Source organism: Ipomoea nil, unplaced genomic scaffold, assembly GCF_001879475.1.
Source record: "Ipomoea nil cultivar Tokyo-kokei standard unplaced genomic scaffold, Asagao_1.1 scaffold2926, whole genome shotgun sequence".
Taxonomy (NCBI): Eukaryota; Viridiplantae; Streptophyta; class Magnoliopsida; order Solanales; family Convolvulaceae; genus Ipomoea; species Ipomoea nil.
In genome coordinates this window covers 1074967-1098726 of record NW_017619354.1, presented here as the reverse complement: position 1 = coordinate 1098726, position 23760 = coordinate 1074967, and the positions used below count along the sequence as shown (strand labels likewise).

General features: G+C 37.0%; 2 protein-coding genes across 3 annotated transcripts; both read left to right on the top strand.

Annotated features, from left to right (window-relative positions):
- The first annotated feature begins 525 nt into the window (after window positions 1–525).
- LOC109161829 (putative serine carboxypeptidase-like 23) lies at window positions 526–16387 on the top strand. Of its 2 annotated transcripts, none has more exons than XM_019310360.1 (10): window positions 526–547; window positions 13943–14364; window positions 14459–14566; window positions 14656–14751; window positions 14827–14919; window positions 15040–15128; window positions 15215–15573; window positions 15679–15771; window positions 15873–15981; window positions 16067–16387. In XM_019310360.1, exons 2-10 carry the CDS (start codon window positions 13947–13949, stop codon window positions 16199–16201), a joined length of 1500 nt encoding a protein of 499 aa, XP_019165905.1. In that variant the 5' UTR covers window positions 526–547; window positions 13943–13946; the 3' UTR covers window positions 16202–16387. The 2 variants fall into 2 exon arrangements, with proteins under 2 accessions (XP_019165905.1, XP_019165906.1); XM_019310361.1 differs by lacking the exon at window positions 526–547 and adding an exon at window positions 4672–4811 and having other exon boundaries at window positions 14039–14364.
- Window positions 16388–20509: 4122 nt separating this feature from the next.
- Window positions 20510–22763, top strand: LOC109161828 (serine carboxypeptidase II-3-like). The gene is made up of 6 exons (XM_019310359.1): window positions 20510–21118; window positions 21205–21476; window positions 21552–21931; window positions 22023–22118; window positions 22211–22316; window positions 22417–22763. Exons 1-6 carry the CDS (start codon window positions 20614–20616, stop codon window positions 22564–22566), a joined length of 1509 nt encoding a protein of 502 aa, XP_019165904.1. The 5' UTR covers window positions 20510–20613; the 3' UTR covers window positions 22567–22763.
- The last annotated feature ends 997 nt before the right edge of the window (window positions 22764–23760 follow it).

The following is a 23760-nucleotide window of genomic DNA, read 5'->3' as shown; positions in this document are numbered from 1 at the left end:
CTTAATTTCCACTTGTTTTGTCACAAATTCTAGTACCCTTATTTCAGAACATCAATTGAAAACAATAACACAATCATAGTGAAGCAATCACTCTAAAATCTTACTTCCAGTGTAGAGATGGGTAATTTTGCATGTACTTTTATTTTTCACTTCATATTATGTAACATGTTTAGATTGATTAATAAAAGGGGATGAATCATAATTTTGTTTATGCAATAAACTTTTTAAATATTTAGTATGAGTTATTATCTATAGGCAACATCTACCATTTTACTTTTCTCTTCTATTAATAAAATATAAATTGTGTCCTAACTGTAAAAAGTATCTGAACAGAGCTCACGCCAACCTAGCTGGTTTCATTTTCCCTATATATATATATATATATATATATATATATATATATATATATATATATATATATATATATATATATATATATATATATCTGGTTTCATTTTCCCTATATATATATATATATGTCCTTATATACCACTATTGAAGCATACAAATTAAAGTCTTCCTTAGTATATGTTTTCTTCTTCAATTCAACGTAACCATGGAGAAGAAACATGGTTCATTATCCACGAAATTCCATTATGTGTTTTCTCTTGTTATTATGATGGTAACATTTTTGGGATTTGGGGACCGGTTGAGCAAAATTGATCAAGGCCGGGGATTACTGTCCTTGCTACATGCACCATGGTCAACAGTAAAATTTGCTAGGATTAGATTGAATTGGCCTGCTAGTTAGTAGTATGGTTAATTTTTTTACAAAATGTGAATATTTTAAGTATTTAAAATTAAAAGTGAAATATTTTTTAAATGTTAGAAATAAAAGTATAACAAATTAAAATTAATTGATAGCAAAATAAAATAAAAGAGTTAATTTCATTTTTGGTCATAGATTTATAGGTGGCAATCATCTTTTAATTCATTTTTTTTTTCAAAACATCCTTCTTTGGTCATAGTATTATTGTGCCATGACATTTTTGGCCCTCTATCAACAAAACAGTTTAAATACCATTAAATAAAAGAACATTTCAGTCTTCAGTTATGAATTTTTTTCAAAAAGATAGAACATAACAAATATAATGGGTCAACACACTTTTTATTAAAAAGATCAAAATGTCCTTGTATTTAATGACATTTTAACAATTTTGTTGATGGGGGACAAAAAATGATCATGCCACAATAATACTAGGACTAAATTAAAAGGGGAATGTTATGAAAAAAAAAAAAAAAAAAAACTAAAAGTGAACTGTACAAAAATGAAATTAACTCTAAAATAAAATGTCAATTATAATCCAGTGAGTAAATGTGGAAATAAAATTTTGTTGGTTATCATTGAATGCGCATAACAATGAAAGATAGCATAACATCCTCAAGCTGAATGGCAATTCCCATTGGAGGGAAAGGACAAGGATATATAAATGAAGATGCCTATATATATATGATTGCAGGAAAAAAAGTTGAAAGAAACATGGTTTGGGGCCACTTTGGGCCCCAAGAAAACATTGGGTTTGGGAAACATGTCAGGATGCACTTTTCCAAGGAAAATTATATTATTGACCACATAATAGAATCAAGTATTTATCATTTTGTCAAAAATTATAGATAATAATGAAGATATAATTTTATTTTCTTATCCTGCTACATTTTTGACAGACAAAATGTTGCCCCTTCAGCCTCCGCTTAATAATGCTCCTACCCATATAATGTTGTGTTGATCTTTCATCGACTTGTGCCCAATACTTAGGGTGATGTATTCAATTCAAACTTTTAGGGAGTCTTTTTAAAGGTCAGACGGGATTTAATTAAGATTTTTAAAGAATTTTTAAAAGTCGGGTGGTATTCGATTAAAACTTTTAAAGAGTCTTTAAAAGTCATGCGGTATTCAAAAAGTTATGAATTTTTATAGACTTTTTATTTTTAAAACTTTTGTAGACTTTTCCTTCTCAAATATAAATAGTTGAAATCCAACCACCAATCTCAAAATTTCAAAATTTTCTTTCTACCAACTCTTACAGGGCGTTTGGTTGGATGTAGTTTAGTTGTAATTGAATTGTAATTCAATGAAAGCCTCAATTACATTGTTTGGTTGGAGAGAATTGCTCCTTCCTTTTGTTGAATTGCAATTTATGGGGTACGCCCATGAATTGCAATTTAATGGATGTGGGAAAGGAAAAACTAGATGAAATGACATTACTACCCTTGATTATTATTACTATTATTATTACACAAGGGTATTTTAGTCTTTACACCACTTCTTTCCTTCTCAATTCCAATAATTCTATTTCTCCCTACCAAACAATGTAATTTGAATTCCTACATTATTCATAGTTAAATATAAATAAATAAAAAAGACTTATTTAGGGGGAAAAAGAATTGTAATTCGGTGGGAAAAGAATAAAGTGAGAATAAAGTAAGAATTCAAATTACGTTATTTGGTAGGAAGAAATAGAATTATTGGAATTGAGAAGGAAATAAGTGGTATAAAGACTAAAATACCTTTGTGTAATGATAATAGTAATAACAACCAAGGGTAGTAATGTCATTTCATATGTTTTTTCTTTATCAAATTCATTGAATTGCAATTAACGGGGGGTACCCCATGAATTGTAATTCCGTGGAATTGCAATTCCCTCCAACCAAACAATGCAATTGAGGTCTCGACTGAATTACAATTCAACTACAACTAAATTATGGTGAACCAAACGCCCTGCTATACATCATCATTTTACATGTTACCAGTTAATTGTACACTGTTAATTTATCAACCAAATTCTTACAAATCGTTAATACTATCAGTTAATCAAAAGAACTAACACAATTAACTACAAAGTATTAGTTAATTGACAAACACTTCCTTTATGAAGTAATACTAACTTGAGAGTAACCCAACCATGTTTATTGTGCAATTAATTTAGTAATTACAAAATTTCAAGTTCAATTCCCATTGAAATATTCTATTCATCTTTTTAGATTAACTAGTAATTCACCCGCGCGATGCACGGAAAAAATTATGTTATTATAAATATAAATAAAAAATAGAAAAACTAAAATATTTTAAATTATTTAATATAATAATATTTTTGAGCTTCCATCGGTCAAGTATTTATTATTTTTATAGAATATAAAATTACAATTAAAATTAAAATTAAATTTTTTATGGTTAATATAATCTCTAATTATGTGCATATTCAAATAAACTTATAGAGAGAATTTACATAATTACATTGATTTATTCTTAATTATATTTCATCTATATTATAATTTTCACATTATGAATAATAACTAAGATAATTACCTTTGAAAAGCAAATTTCAAATTTTGTATGAGTAAATTTAAACTCTAATTGAACACATTTTTATATGATTATATAATATATAGCTATTTTATTTTTCAAAAGTACATTTTTTATATGATTATATAATATATAGTTATTTTATTTTTCAAATGTTGTGTTTTTTTTTTTAAATAAAGGATGTTATGGTATTAATTGTAACATTAATTACTTCCAAAACCATATAACTTTATTATAGTTAAGATTTACCACTTCGTAATTTTTTATTGAATAGCGTCACAATTCATATTTCACTCAAAAGTATATATTCATATAGTGATTTTGAATTTGTTCAGAAATTAAAGTAATACGGAGTAACGTCTAAAATTATCTTATATATAAACACACGCACACATATGAATAAAGTGGAATTTACGATAACAAAACAAAAACAAAAAGAAAGTGGGGTAATAAAAGGAATAAAAAAACAAAAGTAGACAAATTTTAAATGTTTTTTCTTTTTTGGAATTATTGCACCACGTCCTATAACTAATCAAGTTTTCTAATATAAAGTATAGGCAGAAAATCATTACAACTGAATATATAAAGCACTGAGAAAGTGAGAATCTTTGAATTATTGTCTTGAGATAAGATATTAATCACACCAAAAAATTACACATTCTCAAAGGCTTAATTCAATGATTCAGTAAACAGTTATATCCTTCTAAATACACTATTAGACCAGAATGTATGTAAGGAGTTGAGGATTCAATTTTTTCGGAGAAGAAGAAAATCATTCACACCGTTAATCTCAAACACTCGTATGAGATAAAAGTTCACTTTTGTCACATGAGTATAGTAGTACGAATGTTTATCAAATATTTCACTACATAGATAGCTTTTGGCCTTTTGTAAAGAAAAAGAAAAAGAATAGTAATGTGTAAGCCTATCGGTGAACTACTGAACTTTACTAAATTTCATAAATTTATAAACAAATGGTTAAATGGCAACATGATTGGTGATGGCTATATATAGACTAATATTACGCATATTCCAAATTTCTATTTCATTTTATATCTCTATGATGTGACATGTTCTGTAGATTCATTAAAAAAATTACTAGTTCGACCAATCATTCGAAAATCTTACTTTTCCAGTGTAGAGATGAATAATTTTGCATGTTCTTTTGGACTCATTAAAAAAAGAAGGTCAGTCATGATTCTCCATAAAGTACATTTATCATTTTACTTTTCTCTTCTATTAATAAAATCATGACACGTAATAACAGTCTACATGGACAGCTCAGTTGGTCGTGATGCAGATAATAATAGTCTCCATATCATTTTTCCTATATATATGTCCTTATATCCACTATTGAAGCGTACAAATTAAAGTCTTCCCTTGGTGTATGTTTTCTTCTTCAACGTATAGTAACAATGGAGAAGAAACATGGTTCATTATCCACGAATTTCCATTATGTTTTTTCTCTTCTTATTATCATGGTAACATTTTTGGGATTTGGGGATGGGTATCCTTACGCCGTGCTAAAATGCACGCTCAGCCGATCTCCGTCAATAGCGAGCCATGGGCAGAAGAGAGCACAGTGGGTGAAGAAGAAATGGAGTGGTCGTCATTTTCCGAGGTGGGAAGCATGGAGGATGATCTCATCGCCGACGGCCTTGCTACATGCACCATGGTCCCAGCAGTGGCGGACCCAGGAATTTTTTTCAGCGGGGGCAAAATATTAAAGGAAAATTGATAATTAGAAAAAAAAAAATGAAACACTTAAAAAGTATAACCATAAATAATGTTGGATATAAGAAAATTATAAAACACATCAAAACATTATAAAAATATTCATAACAAAATATGAATATACTTGATACTGCTAATTCTACGTAAGCAATATAAAATAACACGAGACCAATTAAAGCAAGTAAAGTCTTTATTGATCAAGGTAGAAGCCCTAAGTACAATCTACTCGGTTGCTCTGAGTACCGACTGACTGCGGTCGGGATTCTCTAACAACAACCTATCGATCGTCCAAAAGTCCTCTACACTGTAGCTACTGTGGGTATTTATAGCCGCTGTGCCGGAGACAAGGATCCGGTCGTTCGGCATGCCCTCCACGTAGCCTCCACGTGTCCTCCTCCCGGGTGCCCTGTCTGTCGTCGTAGAGAACCGCCACGTGTTTTCCATCAGCTCTCTTGCCAAAGGGCTACCGCTCGGTGGTCGACACTATCACTCGGGCAACTCCCGATCGGAACCCCACCGGGTTCTTCACAAGGATCCCGACCTGTTACCTGCAAAGACGAAAAGAAAAGGGCAAAGGTATCTCGGTCGCGGTGAAGCTATGTCGGTCGGGATATTCCCTACCAAGAGCCCCCCAGCCCGGGCCTTTTTGATCGTCCGGGAAAAAACGGGACGGGATGAAGAAGCCCAACCGTCGGCCACTAAACCGACCGGCCAGCTGTCATTCCCTTACCCACCACGTGTCGGCCACTGCCGGCCTCTGCGACTGCAACCGTTGCCTCGGAGTCAGCGCTGGTCGTGTCACGCAAGTGGATGGCTTTCCCGCCCAAACGCTCTCCTATAAATAGGCCCTTGAGGCCTTCTTTTGAACTTTCCTCAATCTTCTGAAGCAGTCGGTACCCTCAGAGAGTCCCGAGCAGCAGATCAGCGATCCGATCGAGCAAAGCAAAACTTCAGATCCTCTTCCAAGTTTCTTCACTCGGTAAGCTCCTAGTTCTTTACTCTTTCTTTATTCTTCACGTTTTCATTCGTAAATAGAACTGATAGGCCAACTAACTGTCCCGGACGTATGAAGTCCCTTACTAACCCCGACCGACCTTTAGGTAGATCGAAATGACGGACTCTGACAGCCAGAATGCCTCAATCGCGGACTACGACGAGGAGGTCGAGTACATCAGCGACGAGGAGGTGGACATCATGTCCTGCTCTCCCGAGGTCACCCACCGACCGACGCCAGCCCCCGAGCGGGCTTCCGAACAAGACAACGCGTCAAGCTCCTCCGGGTCATCGAGCTCCAGCTCAAGCGGGTCGGGGAGCTCTAGCGAAGAGGAAGAAGAAGGAGCCCCATCGGGCAGACGGGGCTCTCCGACCGAAGGCGTTAGGGAAACGCCTACCCGGGTGGTTGGGGACCACCCGGAAACTGCTCCACGACGAGGCGACCGGGAAAATACTCCCGAGCCGGCCGAGGAAGATACAGATGGTCCGAGCGCGCCAGCGGTGGTGGAGTTCGAGTTTTTGAACAGCGAGAATGTCGAACAACAAATGAGCCGATTGACCACAGGCGAAGCGGCTAGGATTGCTGAAAGGCTCAGAGGTCGGGTGGAATTCGACACGAGCCGGAAGCTAGGGAACATCATCGATCGGCATCGGGGCAAATGGATCGGGATGCACTACGACTCCCTAATGGCCCCGATCGCCATTCCCTTCCCCCCCCCTCTTGAACGCCTTCTTGGCCTACTACCGAGTCGTCCCGGCTCAGATCTGCCCCAACTCACACCGAATCATCGCCTGCTTCCCTCAGATATGCGCCCGGCACGAGGCCGCCTGTACGATGGAGTTATTCAACTACATCTACCAAGTCAAAGTTCTCCCGGGCAGCTATGGAGGCGGGTTTCTGATGCTGCAGTCTCGGGCGGATATGTGCGCCATCAAAGGCCTGCCCGGGAACAACAGGGGGTGGAAGAATAGAATTTTCTCCCTCAAATACGATCCCTGGATCCTCCCGGTTGACCACGCTTGGAGCACCCACTTTCGGAAACAAGTGGTGCTGGTCGAGATGCAAGCGCTCAAGGAGACGGTCGCTCGGATCTCGAGCGAGCTGCACGAGTATACAATCTTCCGAACGGCCGAGAATCTCGAGGCGGCTAAGCTCCCGCCCCCTACATATGAGCTACGGGAAAAATATCTACCCGTACCTATGGGCGTGACGGTTGCCAAGCCGTCGAGGCGGAAGAAGAAAGGTTTAACCCGAGCCACTTCTCCCGACTTATCTTTATAAACTAATCGACCTAACCTACTTTGTTTTATTTGCAGCAATGGCCGGTTTCGGAGATGAGGATGTCCCGGTGCGCCCGGTGGCCAAGATTTCCCTTGGCAAAAAGAAGGGCCAGGCTAAGCCGGCCGGGGAAAAGGAGATCCCGGTTGCCCGACCCATTGGGGCATCGACCATCACCACGACCGAAGGCTTCGTGGTGGACGCCTCAGAGGTCCTGGTTTCCCGAGTGGAGGTCGGGAAGGGGAAAGAGAAGGTGGCTGAGAAGACCACCTCAGAGACCGGGGCCTTGAAGCGGCGCCGGGAACAACATAGCCCGACCCCTTCGGGCGGGGGCAGCAGAGGCGGATCTTCGATCCTTGCTCGGATCGGGAATGCCGGGTCGGCCAAGGAGGACCTCTCCAAGCTGACCCCGAGCCAGGTAGCCGAGAAGATCGGCCATGACTTGGCTGAGGTAAGCGTATTTTCCTTCTTCTGAGTTTTCTCGAAGTATTGCCGTTCGGCTAACATGGTCGTTCATATGCGCAGATCTCCCGAGCGGCCCAGTTTCTCCAACAACGGGCCCTTCAGGCCAGCGAAGCTGAGGCCTCGAAGAAGGTCGCCAATCGGCGGCTACAGGAGATCCGGGATCTGGAGGCTCAGCTAAAGAAGGTCAAAGCTGAGCGGGACCTCTCCGAGCAGGTCGCCCAGCAAGCGATCGGGGAGGCGGTCGAGCTCAAGGCTCGTCAAAACGACCCGGATAAGCTCGCCCAACATCTTTTTCAAGATACCAAATCGGGCGCTCGCTTTCTCCAGTCCGTTCGGGGCACAGAGGTCGGGGAGAAGCTGATATGGACGTTTGGCCGGTGGGCGTACAAAGCCGGTCAGCGAAAAATGCGTAATCAGACCAAGAAGATCATGGAGCAGGCCCTTGAAGGGGATGATCTTCAATTGGTCTTGACCACACTCCCTGACGACGTAGCCGACCCGGGGCCAACACCTTTTGATCCGAAGGATCGGGCTACGGCGAGCGGAGCTGAAGCCGCCCCGAGCGGGGAGGAAGGGCGATGCCGAGGCGAAGAAGTAGGATAAATTTTTATTCTTTCTCTTTTGTAAGTGACATCAGTCGGGAGCCCGGTCCCGAATTTGTACCGGGCACTCTTTTCAATCAATGAAAGTTGTTTTTGTTACTTGCATCGTTCGTCTCTCTTTCTGTATCTTTATTTTTAGTCATGCACATGCCGATCGGAACTACTTGACCGCTTGGCCTTCAGGCCCGGTCTCGCAATACTCGACCTTACTGACGCCCAGCCTTAGGACCTTATAGCTCGGTCGTGCGTTTGTGGTTTCGTCATGAAATTGACCAATCCGATCGAGTTTACCCGATCTCCTGGCCTTAGACGAAATTTTTGAAAATACACAAGCCCCTACGGTCGGGATATAACCAAGCGACGGGCCTGTAAATAAATACTTCCTTCATCCCAGCCCCCACACGATTGTGCGCTCGAGGCACGAGTGGGTGCGATCGTGGAAAGAAGTTGGATGGATCGGGGAATTATGCTGAGAGCTCCTGGCTTAAGTCAAGCGGGTAAGGCTGGGCCATCACCGCTGCTGTGAAAGGCGTCTGGTGTAGGGTCGATTGGTCGACCGGGGGTACTGCAGGGTACGCATTCCTGAGTTGCGCAACTTCGGCCTGGAGGTTGTAGAGCAATCCTCGGGTTTCGTTGAGCTCGGCGGTTTGAACGGCTTGGGCTGTGTCCCGAGCGCGTCGCCGTCGGTGTGATCTCGACCCGCTATGCCCAGATGAAGCCTCCTGGCTGGCGTCCTGCATGTGCACATCTTCTGGCTGGCGGTTTGGGTCTTGGGGTCCCAATCTTTGCCGCATTTCCGGTCGAAGACGGTCAAAAGCTACCGCTCGGGTAACTTCCTCAGGGTCCTCCGCTCGGGCGGGGACTTCTTCTGCTTGTTGGGCCTGCCGTGGTGCCTCCATCGCAACAGCACCCCCCGACCCCAACCGCGAATGAGCCGAGCGTCGAGCCCGGGAAGCGGGCTGATGCTGCGGCTCTACCTGAGCGGCCGGGTGTACTGGAGGGGCGGCGGCTAGAGCCGTGTACGCTGGCGTGAACGGTGGGTAGCCAACCGGTGGTGTGTAATACATTGGCTGGCCTGGCCAATACCCGTATGGTTGAGGTGGGACCGGGTATGGGTACTGACCGGGATACATCATCGGTTGAGGGTATTGCTGACCGGGCGTCTGAAATCCCGGTTGTATGTAATTCACCGGCTGTTGGGCGGCCGGGTATGTGTTTGATGGATGCGGTGGCGAGAGGTTGAGGTTGAGATCCATCGTCTGACCTTGCTGTTGGGTAGCATAATGGTCGGAGGAGCTCGCCGCATCCGCCTGGTCGTCGGCAAAGTTGTTGTGTGCCCACGGATACATGTTGATAGTGACCGGGTGCTCGTCAAGACGTAGTCTTTCTTGTACGGGTCCCCACAGACGGCGCCAAAATGATACTGCTAATTCTACGTAAGCAATATAAAATAACACGAGACCAATTAAAGCAAGTAAAGTCTTTATTGATCAAGGTAGAAGCCCTAAGTACAATCTACTCGGTTGCTCTGAGCACCGACTAACTGCGGTCGGGATTCTCTAACAACAACCTATCGATCGTCCAAAAGTCCTCTACACTGTAGCTACTGTGGGTATTTATAGCCGCTGTGCTGGAGACAAGGATCCGGTCGTTCGACATGCCCTCCACGTAGCCTCCACGTGTCCTCCTCCCGGGTGCCCTGTCTGTCGTCGTAGAGAACCGCCACGTGTTTTTCATCAGCTCTCTTGCCAAAGGGCTACCGCTCGGTGGTCGACACTATCACTCGGGCAACTCCCGATCGGAACCCCACCGGGTTCTTCACAAGGATCCCGACCTGTTACCTGCAAAGACGAAAAGAAAAGGGCAAAGGTATCTCGGTCGTGGTGAAGCTATGTCGGTCGGGATATTCCCTACCAATACTCAATTTGATAAAATAATTTGAATAAAAGATCCATTACAAATTACACATCTCATCTCATTATTAATATCAATGAAGATTATATTATTGTGTTGAAGCAATATGCACTATTAATAATATTGAAAATGTGATACTAATACTCAATTTGATAAAATAATTTGAATAAAAGATCCATTACAAATTACACATCTCATCTCATTATTAATATCAATGAAGATTATATTATTGTGTTGAAGCAATATGCACTATTAATAATATTGAAAATGTGAAATAATGTGAAAAGATAGTGTTAATGGTGAAAATGTGAAATAAAATGTCAAAAAAATTGAAAACAAACCACACGCTCAACCACAAATTCAAACCCTAGCCTACCTTCAAGCCAACCATGCGCTCTACCAACTAGGCTAAGTCACATTCTGTTATCATTTCTCTATTTTTTAATACTTATACTAAAACTTCTACTATATATACACATATACATACAAGGATTATATAAGAGGTGGGGGTGGAGTGAGTGGGGGCAGCTGACCCCACTGCCCCCACTGTGGGTCCGCCTCTGGTCCCCAGTAAAATTTGTCAGGATTAGATTGAATTGGCCTGCTAGTTAGTAGTTTTTTTTTTTGTTTTTTTTTTATTTTATTTTTTTTAACAAAATGTGTATTTTAAGTATTTAAAATTAAAAGTGAAATATTTTTTAAAGGTTAGAAATAAAAGTATAACAAATTAAAATTAATTGATAGCAAAATAAAATAAAAGAGTTAATTTCATTTTTGGTCATAGATTTATAGGTGGCAATCATCTTTTAGTCCATTTTTTTTTCAAAACATCCTCTTTTGGTCATAGTATTATTGTGCCATGATTATTTTTGGCCCTCAACAAAACAGTTTAAATACCATTAAATAAAAGGACATTTCAGTTTTCAGTTATGAATTTTTTTCAAAAAGATAGAACATAAAAAATATAATGGGTCAAACACACTTTTTATTAAAAAGATCAAAATGTCCTTATATTTAATGACATTTTAACGATTTTGTTGATGAGGGACAAAAAATGATCATGCCACAATAATACTAGGACCAAATTAAAAGAGAATGTTATAATAAAAAAAAGATTAAAAGTGAACTGTCACCTATAAATCTAAGACAAAAAAAAAAAAAAATTAACTCTAAAATAAAATGTCAATTATAATCGAGTGAGTAAATGTGGAAATAAAATTTTGCTGGTTATCATTGAATGCGCATAACAATGAAAGATAGCATAACATCCTCAAGCTGAATGGCAATTCCCATTGGAGGAAAAGGACAAGGATATATAAATGAAGATGCCCATATATGATTGCAGGAAAAAAAGTTGAAAGAAACATGGTTTGGGCCCCAAGAAAGCATTGGGTTTGGAAAACATGTCATGTGTGACACAACGGATGCACTTTTCCAAGGAAAATTATATTATTGATCACATAATGAATCAAATATTTATCATTTTGTCAAAAGTTATAATTAATAATGAAGATATAATTTTATTTTCTTATCCTGCTACATTTTTGAGAGGCAAAATGTTATAATTGCCCCTTCAGCCTCCGCTTAATAATGCTCCCACCCATATAATGTTGTGTTGATCTTTCATCGACCTGTGCCCAATACTTAGGGTGATGTATTCAATTCAAACTTTTAGGGTGTCTTTTTAGATGAAATGACACTACTACCCTTGATTATTATTACTATTATTATTACACAAGGGTATTTTAGTTTTTACACCACTTCTTTCCTTCTCAATTTCAATAATTCTATTTCTCCCTACCAAACAATGTAATTTGAATTCCTACATTATTCATAGTTAAATATAAATAAATAAAAAAGACTTATTTAGGGGAAAAAGGAATTGTAATTCGGTGGGAAAAGAAAAAAGTAGAAATTCAAATTACGTTATTTGGTAGGGATAAATAAAATTATTGGAATTGAGAAGAAAATAAGTGGTATAAAGACTAAAATACCTTTGTGTAATGATAATAGTAATAACAGCCAAGGGTAGTAATGTCATTTCATATGTTTTTTCTTTATCAAATTCATTGAATTGCAATTTATGGGGTACCCCATGAATTGCAATTCAACAAAAGGAGCGAATTACAATTTCCTCCAACCAAACAATGTAATTGAGGTCTCCACTGAATTACAATTCAACCACAACTAAATTATGGTGAACCAAACGCCATGTTATACATCATCATTTTACATGTTACCAGTTAATTTATCAACCAAATTCTTACAAATCGCTAATACTATCAGTTAATCAAAAGAACTAACACAATTAACTACAAAGTATTAGTTAATTGACAAACACATCCTTTATGAAGTAATACTAACTTGAGAGTATCCCAACCATGTTTATTGTGCAATTAATTTAGTCAAAATTTCAAGTTCAATTCCCGTTGAAATATTTTATTCACCTTTTTAGATTGATTTACCACTTCGTAATTTTTTTTGAATAGCGTCACAAGTCATATTTCACTCAAAAGTATATATTCATTATTCATATAGTGATTTTGAATTTGTTCAGAAATTAAAGTAATACGGAGTAACTTCTAAAATTATCTTATATATAAACACACGCACACATATCAATAAAGTGGAATTTACGAAAACAAAACAAAAACAAAAAGAAAGTGGGGTAATAAAAGGAATAAAAAAAAAACAAAAGTAGACAAATTTTAAATGTTTTTTTTTTTTTTTTGGAATTATTGCATCACGTCCTATAACGTAATCAAGTTTTCTAATGTAAAGTATAGGCAGAAAATCATTACAACTGAATATATAAAGCACTGAGAAAGTGAGAATCTTTGAATTATTCCCTTGAGATAAGATATCATGTAATCACACTAGAAAATCACACATTCTCAAAGACTTAATTCAATAATTCAGTAAATAGTTACATCCTTTCAAATACTCTGTTAGACCAGAATGTAAAGAGTTGTGAATTTAATTTTTTCAGAGAAGAAAGAAAATCATTCACACCATTAATCTCAAACACTCGTATGAGATAAAAGTTCACTTTTGTCACATGAGTATAGTAGTACGAATGTTTATCAAATATTTCACTACATAGATAGTTTTTGGCCTTTTGTAAAGAAAAAGAAAAAGAATAGTATTGTGTAAGCCTATCGGTGAACTACTGAACTTTACTAAATTTCATAAATTTATAAACAAATGGTTAAATGGCAATATGATTGGTGATGGCTATATATAGACTAATATTACGCATATTCCAAATTTCTATTTCATTTTATATCTCTACGATGTGGCATGTTCCGTAGATTCATTAAAAAAATTACTAATTCAACCAATCATTCGAAAATCTTACTTTTTCAGTGTAGAGATGAATAATTTTGCATGTTCTTTTAGACTCATTAAAAAAAGAAGGCCAGTCATGATTCTCCATAGAGTACATCTATCATTTTACTTTTCTCTTCTATTAATAAAATCATGACACGTAATAATAGTCTACATGGACAGCTCAGTTGGTCGTGATGCAGATAATAATAGTCTCCATATCATTTTTCCTATATATATATGTCCTTATATCCACTATTGAAGCATACAAATTAAAGTCTTCCCTTGGTGTATGTTTTCTTCTTCAACGTATAGTAACAAACTAACAATGGAGAAGAAACATGGTTCATTATTCACGAAATTTCATTATGTGTTTTCTCTTCTTATTATCATGGTAACATTTTCGGGATTTGGGGATGGGTTGAGCAAAATTGATCAAGGCCGGGGATTACTGTCCTTACGCCGTGCTAAAATGCACGCTCAGCCGATCTCCGTCAATAGCGAGCCATGGGCAGAAGCGAGCACAGTGACTGAAGAAGAAATGGTGTCGTCATTTTCCGAGGTGGGAAGCATGGAGGATGATCTCATCGCCGGCGGGCTTCCGGGACAGCCGTCAAATGTGAAGTTCAAGCAGTACGCAGGGTATGTGGGTGTGGATAAGATGAATGGGAGAAGCCTTTTCTATTACTTTGCTGAATCTGCTGAGAATTCTGCCACTAAACCTCTCATTCTATGGCTTAATGGAGGTGAACCAGATATCATAAAGTTTCAAGCTTTAATTTAAAATTTCCAGTCTTTCTTGAATCTTTAATTAGTATTTAATCATCTCATCTGAAGCAGGTCCTGGGTGTTCATCACTTGGAATGGGTGCTTTTGTAGAGATTGGACCTTTCGGCGTTAACCCAGACGCCAAAACTCTTTACTCAAGAAGATTTGCATGGAATAGAGGTACTTACTACTTCCATTCATACCTGGCCTGCAACCTTAATTAATTATCCTCTTACGTTAATGGTACGCTAATGATGATGATGTTGCAGTTGCAAATACATTATTTCTGGAGTCACCGGCCGGCGTTGGTTTCTCTTATTCCAACACTTCCTCGGATTATGATAAGTCAGGAGACAGGAGGACCGGTAAAAGCATTTTCTGTTTGTAATTAATATCCATTTTTTTGTTTTTGTTTGAAATATACCATTATTCTGTTACAGCTGAGGATGCTTACAAGTTCTTGGTAAATTGGTTCAAGAGATTCCCACATTACAAGACTAGGGATTTCTACATTATGGGAGAAAGCTATGCAGGTAATTATAGCCTTCTTGATTTCTGCTAAAGTACTCAAATTTGCTGGTGATTGTCTGTTTTTAACTTTTTTATGTTAGCAGAAAATTGACAGATAGATACTCTTGTTATGGCTGTCACAGGGTATTACATCCCCGAGCTAGCTGATATAGTTGTCAAGAGGAATACGATGCCCGGGGCAACGTTAAAGATCCAACTCAAGGGAGTTATGGTAAAATTTAACCACGCTCTAATAAGTAAATTGCAACCTCGATCGACTTACAAAAAACGTTTGTACATATGTCTTGTTGTTATCAGATAGGTAATGGGATAATGAATGATGCCACGGACATTAGAGGACGCTATGACTATTTCTGGAGCCACGCCCTAATTTCAGACGAAACTCACCGGGGGCTGGTGGAGCAGTGTCTGGGGAATGTGAGCAAAACATGTGAACATTTTGAAATAGCAGCAGGGGGTGAGGTTGGAGGAATAGATTATTACAACATCTATGGCCCTTTGTGTTTGGATTCCAAGAATTCGAGGAAGGTACATCGGAATCTGGAATTCGATCCTTGTGAAGGAAACTATGTTCACACTTATCTCAATCTCCATATGGTTCAAGAGGCCTTGCATGCCAACAGGACCAAGCTTCCTTACACTTGGGAACTCTGCAGGTTAATTTGCAACCTATAATATATTATATTGTCTGTCTGTCTTAATTGAGGTTGTTTTAAGGTTTGCAATGATTCAGTTATTCTGTTACATTTTGTTTCTTGAAGTGATATCATCCCAACTTGGAAAGACAGCCCATCAACCATGTACCCAATATACAGGAGGTTAATAACATCTGGCCTCCAAATACTTCTGTTTAGGTAAAATTAAGGTTTCTCATTCAAATCTCTGTCCTGACTATGATAAATTATTGAATTGGTTCATGTTAGTTAGTTAGTTACTGATTCATGGTTTTCTGCAGCGGCGATGTTGATTCAGTAGTGTCAGTGACTGCCACCCGCTATTCCCTGAAAGCTATGAACTTGAAAGTGATCGAATCTTGGCATCCATGGAAAGACAACACCAAAGAAGTAGGCCTTAAACCTCATTTTTTCAGAACTGCAAGATTGTTAGTTGTACCTTAAACCAAGTGTTTTGATGATGTTGTTTTTGCAGGTGGTTGGATACAAAGTGGTGTACGAGGGTTTAACTTTCGCCACGGTCAGAGGTGCTGGCCATGAAGTTCCACAGTTTAAACCGCGCAGAGCTTTCGCCTTGCTGGAGATGTTCCTAGCCAACAATCACCATTAGAATTGGAAATTGGAATCAATGCAATATTTCCTCTCATTTTCTAGTGATAATAAGATAGTTTAGCAGTTTGTAATGCAGTATTGCAGACAGATATTCCGGCTTAATTTCCACTTGTTTTGTCACAAATTCTAGTACCCTTATTTCAGAACATCAATTGAAAACAATAACACAATCATAGTCAAGCAAGGTTGAAGGTTGTCTTGTTGACCGGCCAACAGAATATCTATGCTAAGAAATACCATTGATAACAAAGTTAGCAGCTTTGTAATGCCCATCATCACTCTCCAAGGTTTTGTCCTTCTCATCTCATTCTCTACATTGTTGTCAAAAGTAGACTAACAGGGATAATTTTAGAAATAATATAATGAGTGTGTTGATAAGTAACTATATAAATAATTTTTAGATTTTAACTAATATTCACGTATGCTAAGCTTGCATGTGACTTTTTGTTAACATTTAATAGTGTGAATGAAGTCATGAAAAAATTTGGTAAACAACGTTGAATTTAATGGGTAAGACTATCAAAATTAAAAAAATATTTACAATTCTATTAAAAATTTACTCTATATTCAATTTTAAATGAACCATTAAAAATTGAAAAAAAATATATTATTGATGGGTATATAAGCACACAGACTACTCGTGAGATCACCTAGGTAGTCCGTTAAGAGATACCCGATCGGTCCACTATAGCCATCAACCAGATGAAACCAAAGCATTTGCAACCGATCGTATCACTCGTATTAACAAGCCTCGTGACAGATGAAGATATTCTCGGATCACCCTTAGAATCGCCCTGATGGAGCTCCACTCGGCCAATCTACCGTAGGTTGACTGGTCGACCTACGGTGCAATGCACTCCGCGAGCGGGAAAAGCTTAGCTTACATGACAAGTAATAGAAGCTAACTTGCACTTGCAGAACGGCGATTGACAACTTGCAGGGATAACAGCTCTGTCGCATCGAACAGTCAATCTGCACGTAGCTGCAGGGCGACTGTCTGACCAAGCCAACGAGAATGCGCTACGTCAAACCACTTGCAGCAAAACATTAAATGCTTAGACCGACCTGATTAGTATAAATAGGAGGGTCTCCCCCTCACTTGTCATATTCATCACATTGTAACAACTACTCACTACTTGTGACCTTCATCTTATTGTAAATTTGTAACATCACACCACTTGTGATTTACTCTATATTTCACTCTATTTCACTTGTAACCATTCACTACTTGTAATACTACGTAATCTCAGACCGCTCAATCGTCACCCTGTAGACCGACTAACCCATTGAGTGTCCTCTCTATTTGTTCACAACATACGTATTCGTAACCACAATTCTATTTACGCTATCAATTATATTATTAGACTTCACACTTCGATCACCTTCCTTTTCTTTTATATTTGAGATTGAAAAATTGATAGATACATAGCATATGAGAATTTTGTAGTTGGATTAGATTGAGTTGACTTGCTAGTAAGTAATATGGTGAGGTTTTCTCAAAGTGTGAATATTTTAAGTGATATAACAAATCAAAATTGATTGATAACAATTTTTTTTTTCTATATTTGATATGAAAAAAATTGATAGATATATAGTAGCGTGTGAGAATTTTGTAGCCTCATTAGATTGATAGATAGAGTTAATTTAACTTTTGGTCCTATGATTATTGATGTTTTGTTAATTTCAGTTCATGAGTTTCAAAACTGTTTAGTACCTTAACTATTTAATTTTTCTCAATTTCGGTCATGGTCAAATTTTCAACAAAAAATAATTGAAAAGACAAATTTACCATCAAATTTTTAAAATAATAACTGAAAAACAAATTATGTACTGTTTCGGTGGCCCAACATCATGACTCATCTAGCATTTTTAGCAAGTTTTATGAATCTACGTTTTCAAAAAAAATAAATTATGAATCTACAGTATAGAAATTATGGATCTACCCCTGTGTTCACAGCAAAACTATTGGCTATTACTCCCAATTATTTGTCATCTAGCATTTTTAACAAGTTTTAGCAAGTTTCTAACAAGTAACCCATCTAATTTGCTGATATGGAAAAATAAAATAAAAACAAAATGCTGATATGTTATTTTTTCATCTAACTTGCTGTTTTTGTCACTTTTTTCGATAGAAAAATTCAATTTTTTTTTACGTATTTCCAGATTATGTTGATTTCTTCTAGAAAACAGTGAATCTATTTTTGAAATAAGTATGTTACCGCTTTTGTGATTTTTGAACCCATTTATTGGCATTGGCATTGATTTTTATTTTGGTTTTGGATGGTGCGTTTATGAGGCTCTTCGGTATACACCTGAGATTGAGGAGCTTGGAAAAAAAAACTGGTTAATAGGGGATCGACAACGATGATCTGTATATTGCTCTTCATTTGAGGTATAATAACTAACACGACTTTTGATTTAATGTTTGAGTTGTAACTTAATTAACTGACTTCCTTTGAGTGTAGATACGAAAAGGACATGCTTGCGTTGACTGGCTGCAGCCACAATCTGACTGAAGTAGAAGCTAAGGAACTTCGCGTTATGAGGTATAATGTGCAACACTGGAAAGAGAAAAAGATAGACAGCGAAGAAAGGAGACTGCCCTATGTCCCCGAGGGAAGGGACCATGTATTTGAAGGCGATGGGGTATCCCTCCACAACAAAAATATACATTTTGCATGACAAATTTATGGTAACAACATGGATGCAAGCTTAGAATACCCCTATGTGTTTTCACACTCAACAAGGATGAGTTGGAACCTTTCAAGTCATATCAGAAATCAACGTAATCTGAAAATACGTTAAAAAAAAATTAAATTTTTCTGTCAAAAAAAGTGACAAAAATAGCAAGTTAGATGAAAAAAAAAAATAATAATATTAACATGTAGCACTTATTTTATTTTATTTTTTCATGTAAGCAAATTAGATGGGTTACTTGTTATAAACTTGCTAAAAATATTAGATGAAAAATAATTGGGAGTATAATAGTCTAGACGAATCATATTTTAATTCATTGTGCTAGATGAACAATCAATGATAGTACATGAGTCTATTTGACCATTCTGCCTAGAAATTGTTAAATGCATGTATCAGTTTCATTGGTCAGTCTTATATTAGATTTTAATACTTATATTTTATATTTTTCTATTTGAAAGGTAGTTTTAGTGGAAAATTGAACCAATATTATTGGCCAAATCCTCTAGATTTGGGATTGAAAAATTGATAGATACATGTGAGAATTTTGTAGCTGGATTTGATTTAATTGACTTGTTAATGAGTAGTATGGTTAGATTTTTTCAAAGTGTAAATATTTTAAGTATTTAGAACTAAAATTGAAATATTTTTTAAAGGTTAGAAATAGAAGTATAACAAATCAAAATTGATTGAAAACAAATTTTTTCTTTATTTGAGATGAAAAAAAAATGATAGATATATCGTATGTGAGAATTTTGTAGCTTGATTATATTGAATTGTAACTTGTAAGTAAGTACTATGGTGAAATTTGTTGTATAGTGAGATTTTCTCAAAATTGCTAGTAAGTAGTATGGTGAGATTATCTCAAAGTGTGAAATATTTTAAGTGTTTAGAACCAAAACTGAAATATTTTTTAAAGGTTAGAAATAGAAGTATAACAAATCAAAATTGATTGATAAAAATAATTTTTTTTTCTTTATTTGAGATGAAAAAAATTGATAGATATATCGTATGTGAAAATTTCGTAGCTTGATTAGATTGAACTGACTTGCAAGTAAGTACTATGGTGAAGTTTGTAGTGTGGTACTATATATGGTGAGATTTTCTCAAAATTGCTAGTAAGTAGTATTGTGAGATTTTCTCAAAGTGTGAATATTTGAAGTGTTTAGAACCAAAACTGGAATATTTTTTAAAGGTTAGAAATAGAAGTATAACAAATCAAAATTGATTGATAACAAACACTTTTTTTTTTTTTAAATCTGTGATGAAAAAAATTGATAGATATATATCATGTGAGAATTTTGTAACTTGATTAGATTGAATTGACTTGCTAGTAAGTAGTATGGTGAAATTTGTACAAAATGTAAATATTTTAAGTGGAATTAATTTCATTTTTGGTCCTATAACTATTAGCGTCTTGTTAATTTCAGTTCACGAATTGTCAATTTAATAGTACCTTAAGTATTCAATTTTTCTCAATTTCAATCCATCCAGTTAAATTTTGGATAAAAAAAATAACTAAAAAAATCTTTAAAAAAAAAAATTAACTAAAAAGACAAATTTACCCTCCTGCAAGATCATTGTAAATGTCAGACAAGTGAGACAACCCAAGTTGACCTGAAACGGTAAATTCTATGAAAGTAATGAACCAAAGCCGGCAACTCACATTATATATATTCTGAGTTTCGCGATACATAAGTGGGTTGATTTAATATAATGTTTCACAGGGCGACAATGAAGGGGGGATGTATGTTCATTCTTCTTGCTGCGGTGGTTCACCTCCTGGTTTTTGCAGAATGCTACAGCATTGGGGGGAGGAAATTTGATCCACTGGAATCACTCCTCAAAACCCAGAAACAGAAACGACAAAACAACAATGCCCAGACGATAATAATGAGCGCTCAGGATTTGGGTTCTGTGTACATAGGAGCTCAAGATGGGTTGAAGGATGCAGACAAGATCTCTGCCCTTCCAGGCCAACCAGAAGGCGTGAAATTTGCACAGTTTTCTGGGTACGTGACTGTGGATCCCCAGGCCGGCCGTGCCCTCTTCTATTACTTTGCAGAATCTGAAACCCCTTCTGACAAACCTCTTGTCTTGTGGCTCAATGGCGGACCTGGCTGCTCTTCATTCGGGAATGGAGGAATGATGGAAAATGGTCCCTTTCGTGTCAATTCCGATTCCAAAACTCTCTGGCTAAACAAATATGCCTGGAATAATGGTATCTTACGTTTAACTTTACAGATACTAAATTGGAATATGTGTTTGGCTTAACTAGTAAATGGTTAAAGTGATGAATATATGCAGTGGCGAATGTTATTTTCCTGGAATCGCCTGCCGGAGTGGGATTTTCGTACTCTAATAGATCGTCGGATTATGTTACCGGAGACAAAAAAACGGCTGCTGATAACTATATCTTTCTCCTGAACTGGCTGGAAAGATTCCCGGAATATAAAACCAGGGACTTGTTCATTACCGGAGAAAGTTATGCCGGTCATTACGTGCCTCAACTAGCTCAACTTATACTACGTAACAACAAAATCACCAACCAAACCATCATCAACCTTAAAGGGATTGCCGTAAGTTTTTCATTTCACTCCTATTTATATCATCAGATAAAAAAAAAACAATTATTGATTCTTGAAGTTGATTAGATTGGGAATGCGTATATCGACGAAGAAACACAAGATTCTGGGACCTACGATTTTTACTGGACGCATGCACTAATATCCGACGAGACCCACCGAGGAATCATTGCAAATTGCAACTTCTCGTCTGCAGCATCTCCGTCTGATACCTGCGACACCTTTGTGGATGATGCAGATCGTTCTATGGGCAACATATACAGTTACAACATCTATGCTCCATTTTGTTCTTCGGGTTCGGGTTTGTCTTCTTCCTCGGTTCAGGGCTCTAGTAGAGGATTTGATCCCTGCTCATCTGATTATATTTACGTGTATTTGAACACCCCTGAAGTGCAAAAGGCACTTCATGCCAATGTCACAGGGATTCCAGGGCCATGGGATTCTTGCAGGTACTCATCATTATTTTATCCATTGTTAATATTAATTCTCAATTTTTACACGAACCCAAGTCCTCATTCGATCCGTATCATTGAAAAACAGTCAAGATGTCAATGTCAACTGGGAAGACATGCCGGATACAGTATTACCCACCATTAAAGAGCTAATGGGTAGCGGAATTAGTGTCTGGCTTTACAGGTAAACATATTCGATCGTGTAATTTCTAATTTTTATTTTTTTTTGGTCACATGTTTCTTATGTCTAAAAATTGAAAATTGATGAATGGGCAGTGGAGACATAGATGGCAAAGTGGCAGTGACAACAACTACATATGCAATAAACAAGCTTAATACTTCAGTCAAAACTCCCTGGTATCCATGGTACTCCAAAGGAGAGGTACTGTATAGTACATAAAAACATCTTCCAATATAATATAGGTAGCAAAAATGTTGATTATGGTGTGAAACTAATTTGTTTTTGGGTTTGGTTAACTAAGGTTGGTGGCTATGTGGTCGGATATGAGGATTTGAGCTTTGTGACCATAAGAGGGGCAGGGCATTTTGTACCAAGTTATCAACCTGAGCGTGCCCTAACCTTCTTCTCAGCCTTCGTTGAGGGAAAGCTTCCCCCTAAATCTGCAGAGTAACTAAAGAGTTGGGAGTTGGAGGGGCCCATTTAATTAAATTAAAGCCCCGACAGGCTGCCTGTGTTGTACTATTTAATGATCTTCTATAACTTAAACACTTTCATAGATTGTTGTTGGGATGTTATCTCCTTGTTCGTATTGTGAATAAACAAAGTACACAGGTTGCATTGCAAGGATTTGATTTGCACTACTGCACACAAGACACAATTCAATCTCTTTCAAAAAGTGAATTATATATAGAAGAACTTAAATTTACTTTGACCCCACCTAAAATTATATCACAAAATGATCACTCTACATGTCAATGTAGGGGTATAAACGAGTCGAGCCGAGCTCGAGCCTGGGTAGGCTCGAGCTCGAGCTCGATCTTGAGCTGGAGTTCAAACTCGATTTTGACATTGAATTTGACCTATTTAATACTTTTAATTAAAAATTCAAACTACTTTGTTTTATCCATACATAAATAATAGAAATCCTTTAGGGATTTTGAGTTTAAAATTTTAATTTCTAATTGTTATTTTTATATATTATCATTATTATTATTATATTATATTATATTATATTATATATTATATGGCTCGCGAGCGGCTCGACGAGCCACGAGCCTAGAATATCTAGGCTCGGCTCGAGCTCAATTTTGACTGAGCTGCTCGCGAGCGGCTTGGCTCATTTACACCCCTATGTCAATGTTTCGTTCAATTTAATTCCTATATTTGAGGGTAACAATTAAAGACAATAGCTAATGTGGCGTTGACATCATCTTTGTCACATCATCATACTCACACGGCAACTCATCATATATTATTATATAAATATAAATATTTAAAATAAATTATTTTCTTGTATAGTGAAAAGACTCACTACCACTTTACTACTCCCTTATTCTATTCATTTCTTGTAAATAATGATTAAATACCATTCAAAATGGAATTTGTAACAATTTTAAATTTATATTAATAAAAATTAATAATGATGATAATTTGTAATTTTTTAATTTATTATGGTCTATAATATTTTAATAATGGACACTTTTATATTTTGTATTAAAATGCATATTACTTATTAATTTATGAAAAAAATATTACAAATGTTAATTTATTTTATTTGAATAAATTAAGTCACTTGCATTTTAATATAAATTAAAAAATTTATTTCTTAAAAAAGCTAAATAAATTAAAATATTACAATTTAATC

Excerpts from the sequence above, each read along its gene's own strand:
- LOC109161829 (XM_019310360.1), top strand. The coding sequence starts at position 13,947 with ATGGAGAAGAAACATGGTTCATTATTCACGAAATTTCATTATGTGTTT. Across the intron at positions 14,365-14,458 it reads CATTCTATGGCTTAATGGAG|GTCCTGGGTGTTCATCACTT; the intron begins GTGAACCAGATA and ends CATCTGAAGCAG. Across the intron at positions 15,129-15,214 it reads TCCAACTCAAGGGAGTTATG|ATAGGTAATGGGATAATGAA; the intron begins GTAAAATTTAAC and ends TGTTGTTATCAG.
- LOC109161828 (XM_019310359.1), top strand. The coding sequence starts at position 20,614 with ATGTTTCACAGGGCGACAATGAAGGGGGGATGTATGTTCATTCTTCTT. Across the intron at positions 21,932-22,022 it reads GGGCCATGGGATTCTTGCAG|TCAAGATGTCAATGTCAACT; the intron begins GTACTCATCATT and ends ATTGAAAAACAG. Across the intron at positions 22,119-22,210 it reads ATTAGTGTCTGGCTTTACAG|TGGAGACATAGATGGCAAAG; the intron begins GTAAACATATTC and ends ATGAATGGGCAG.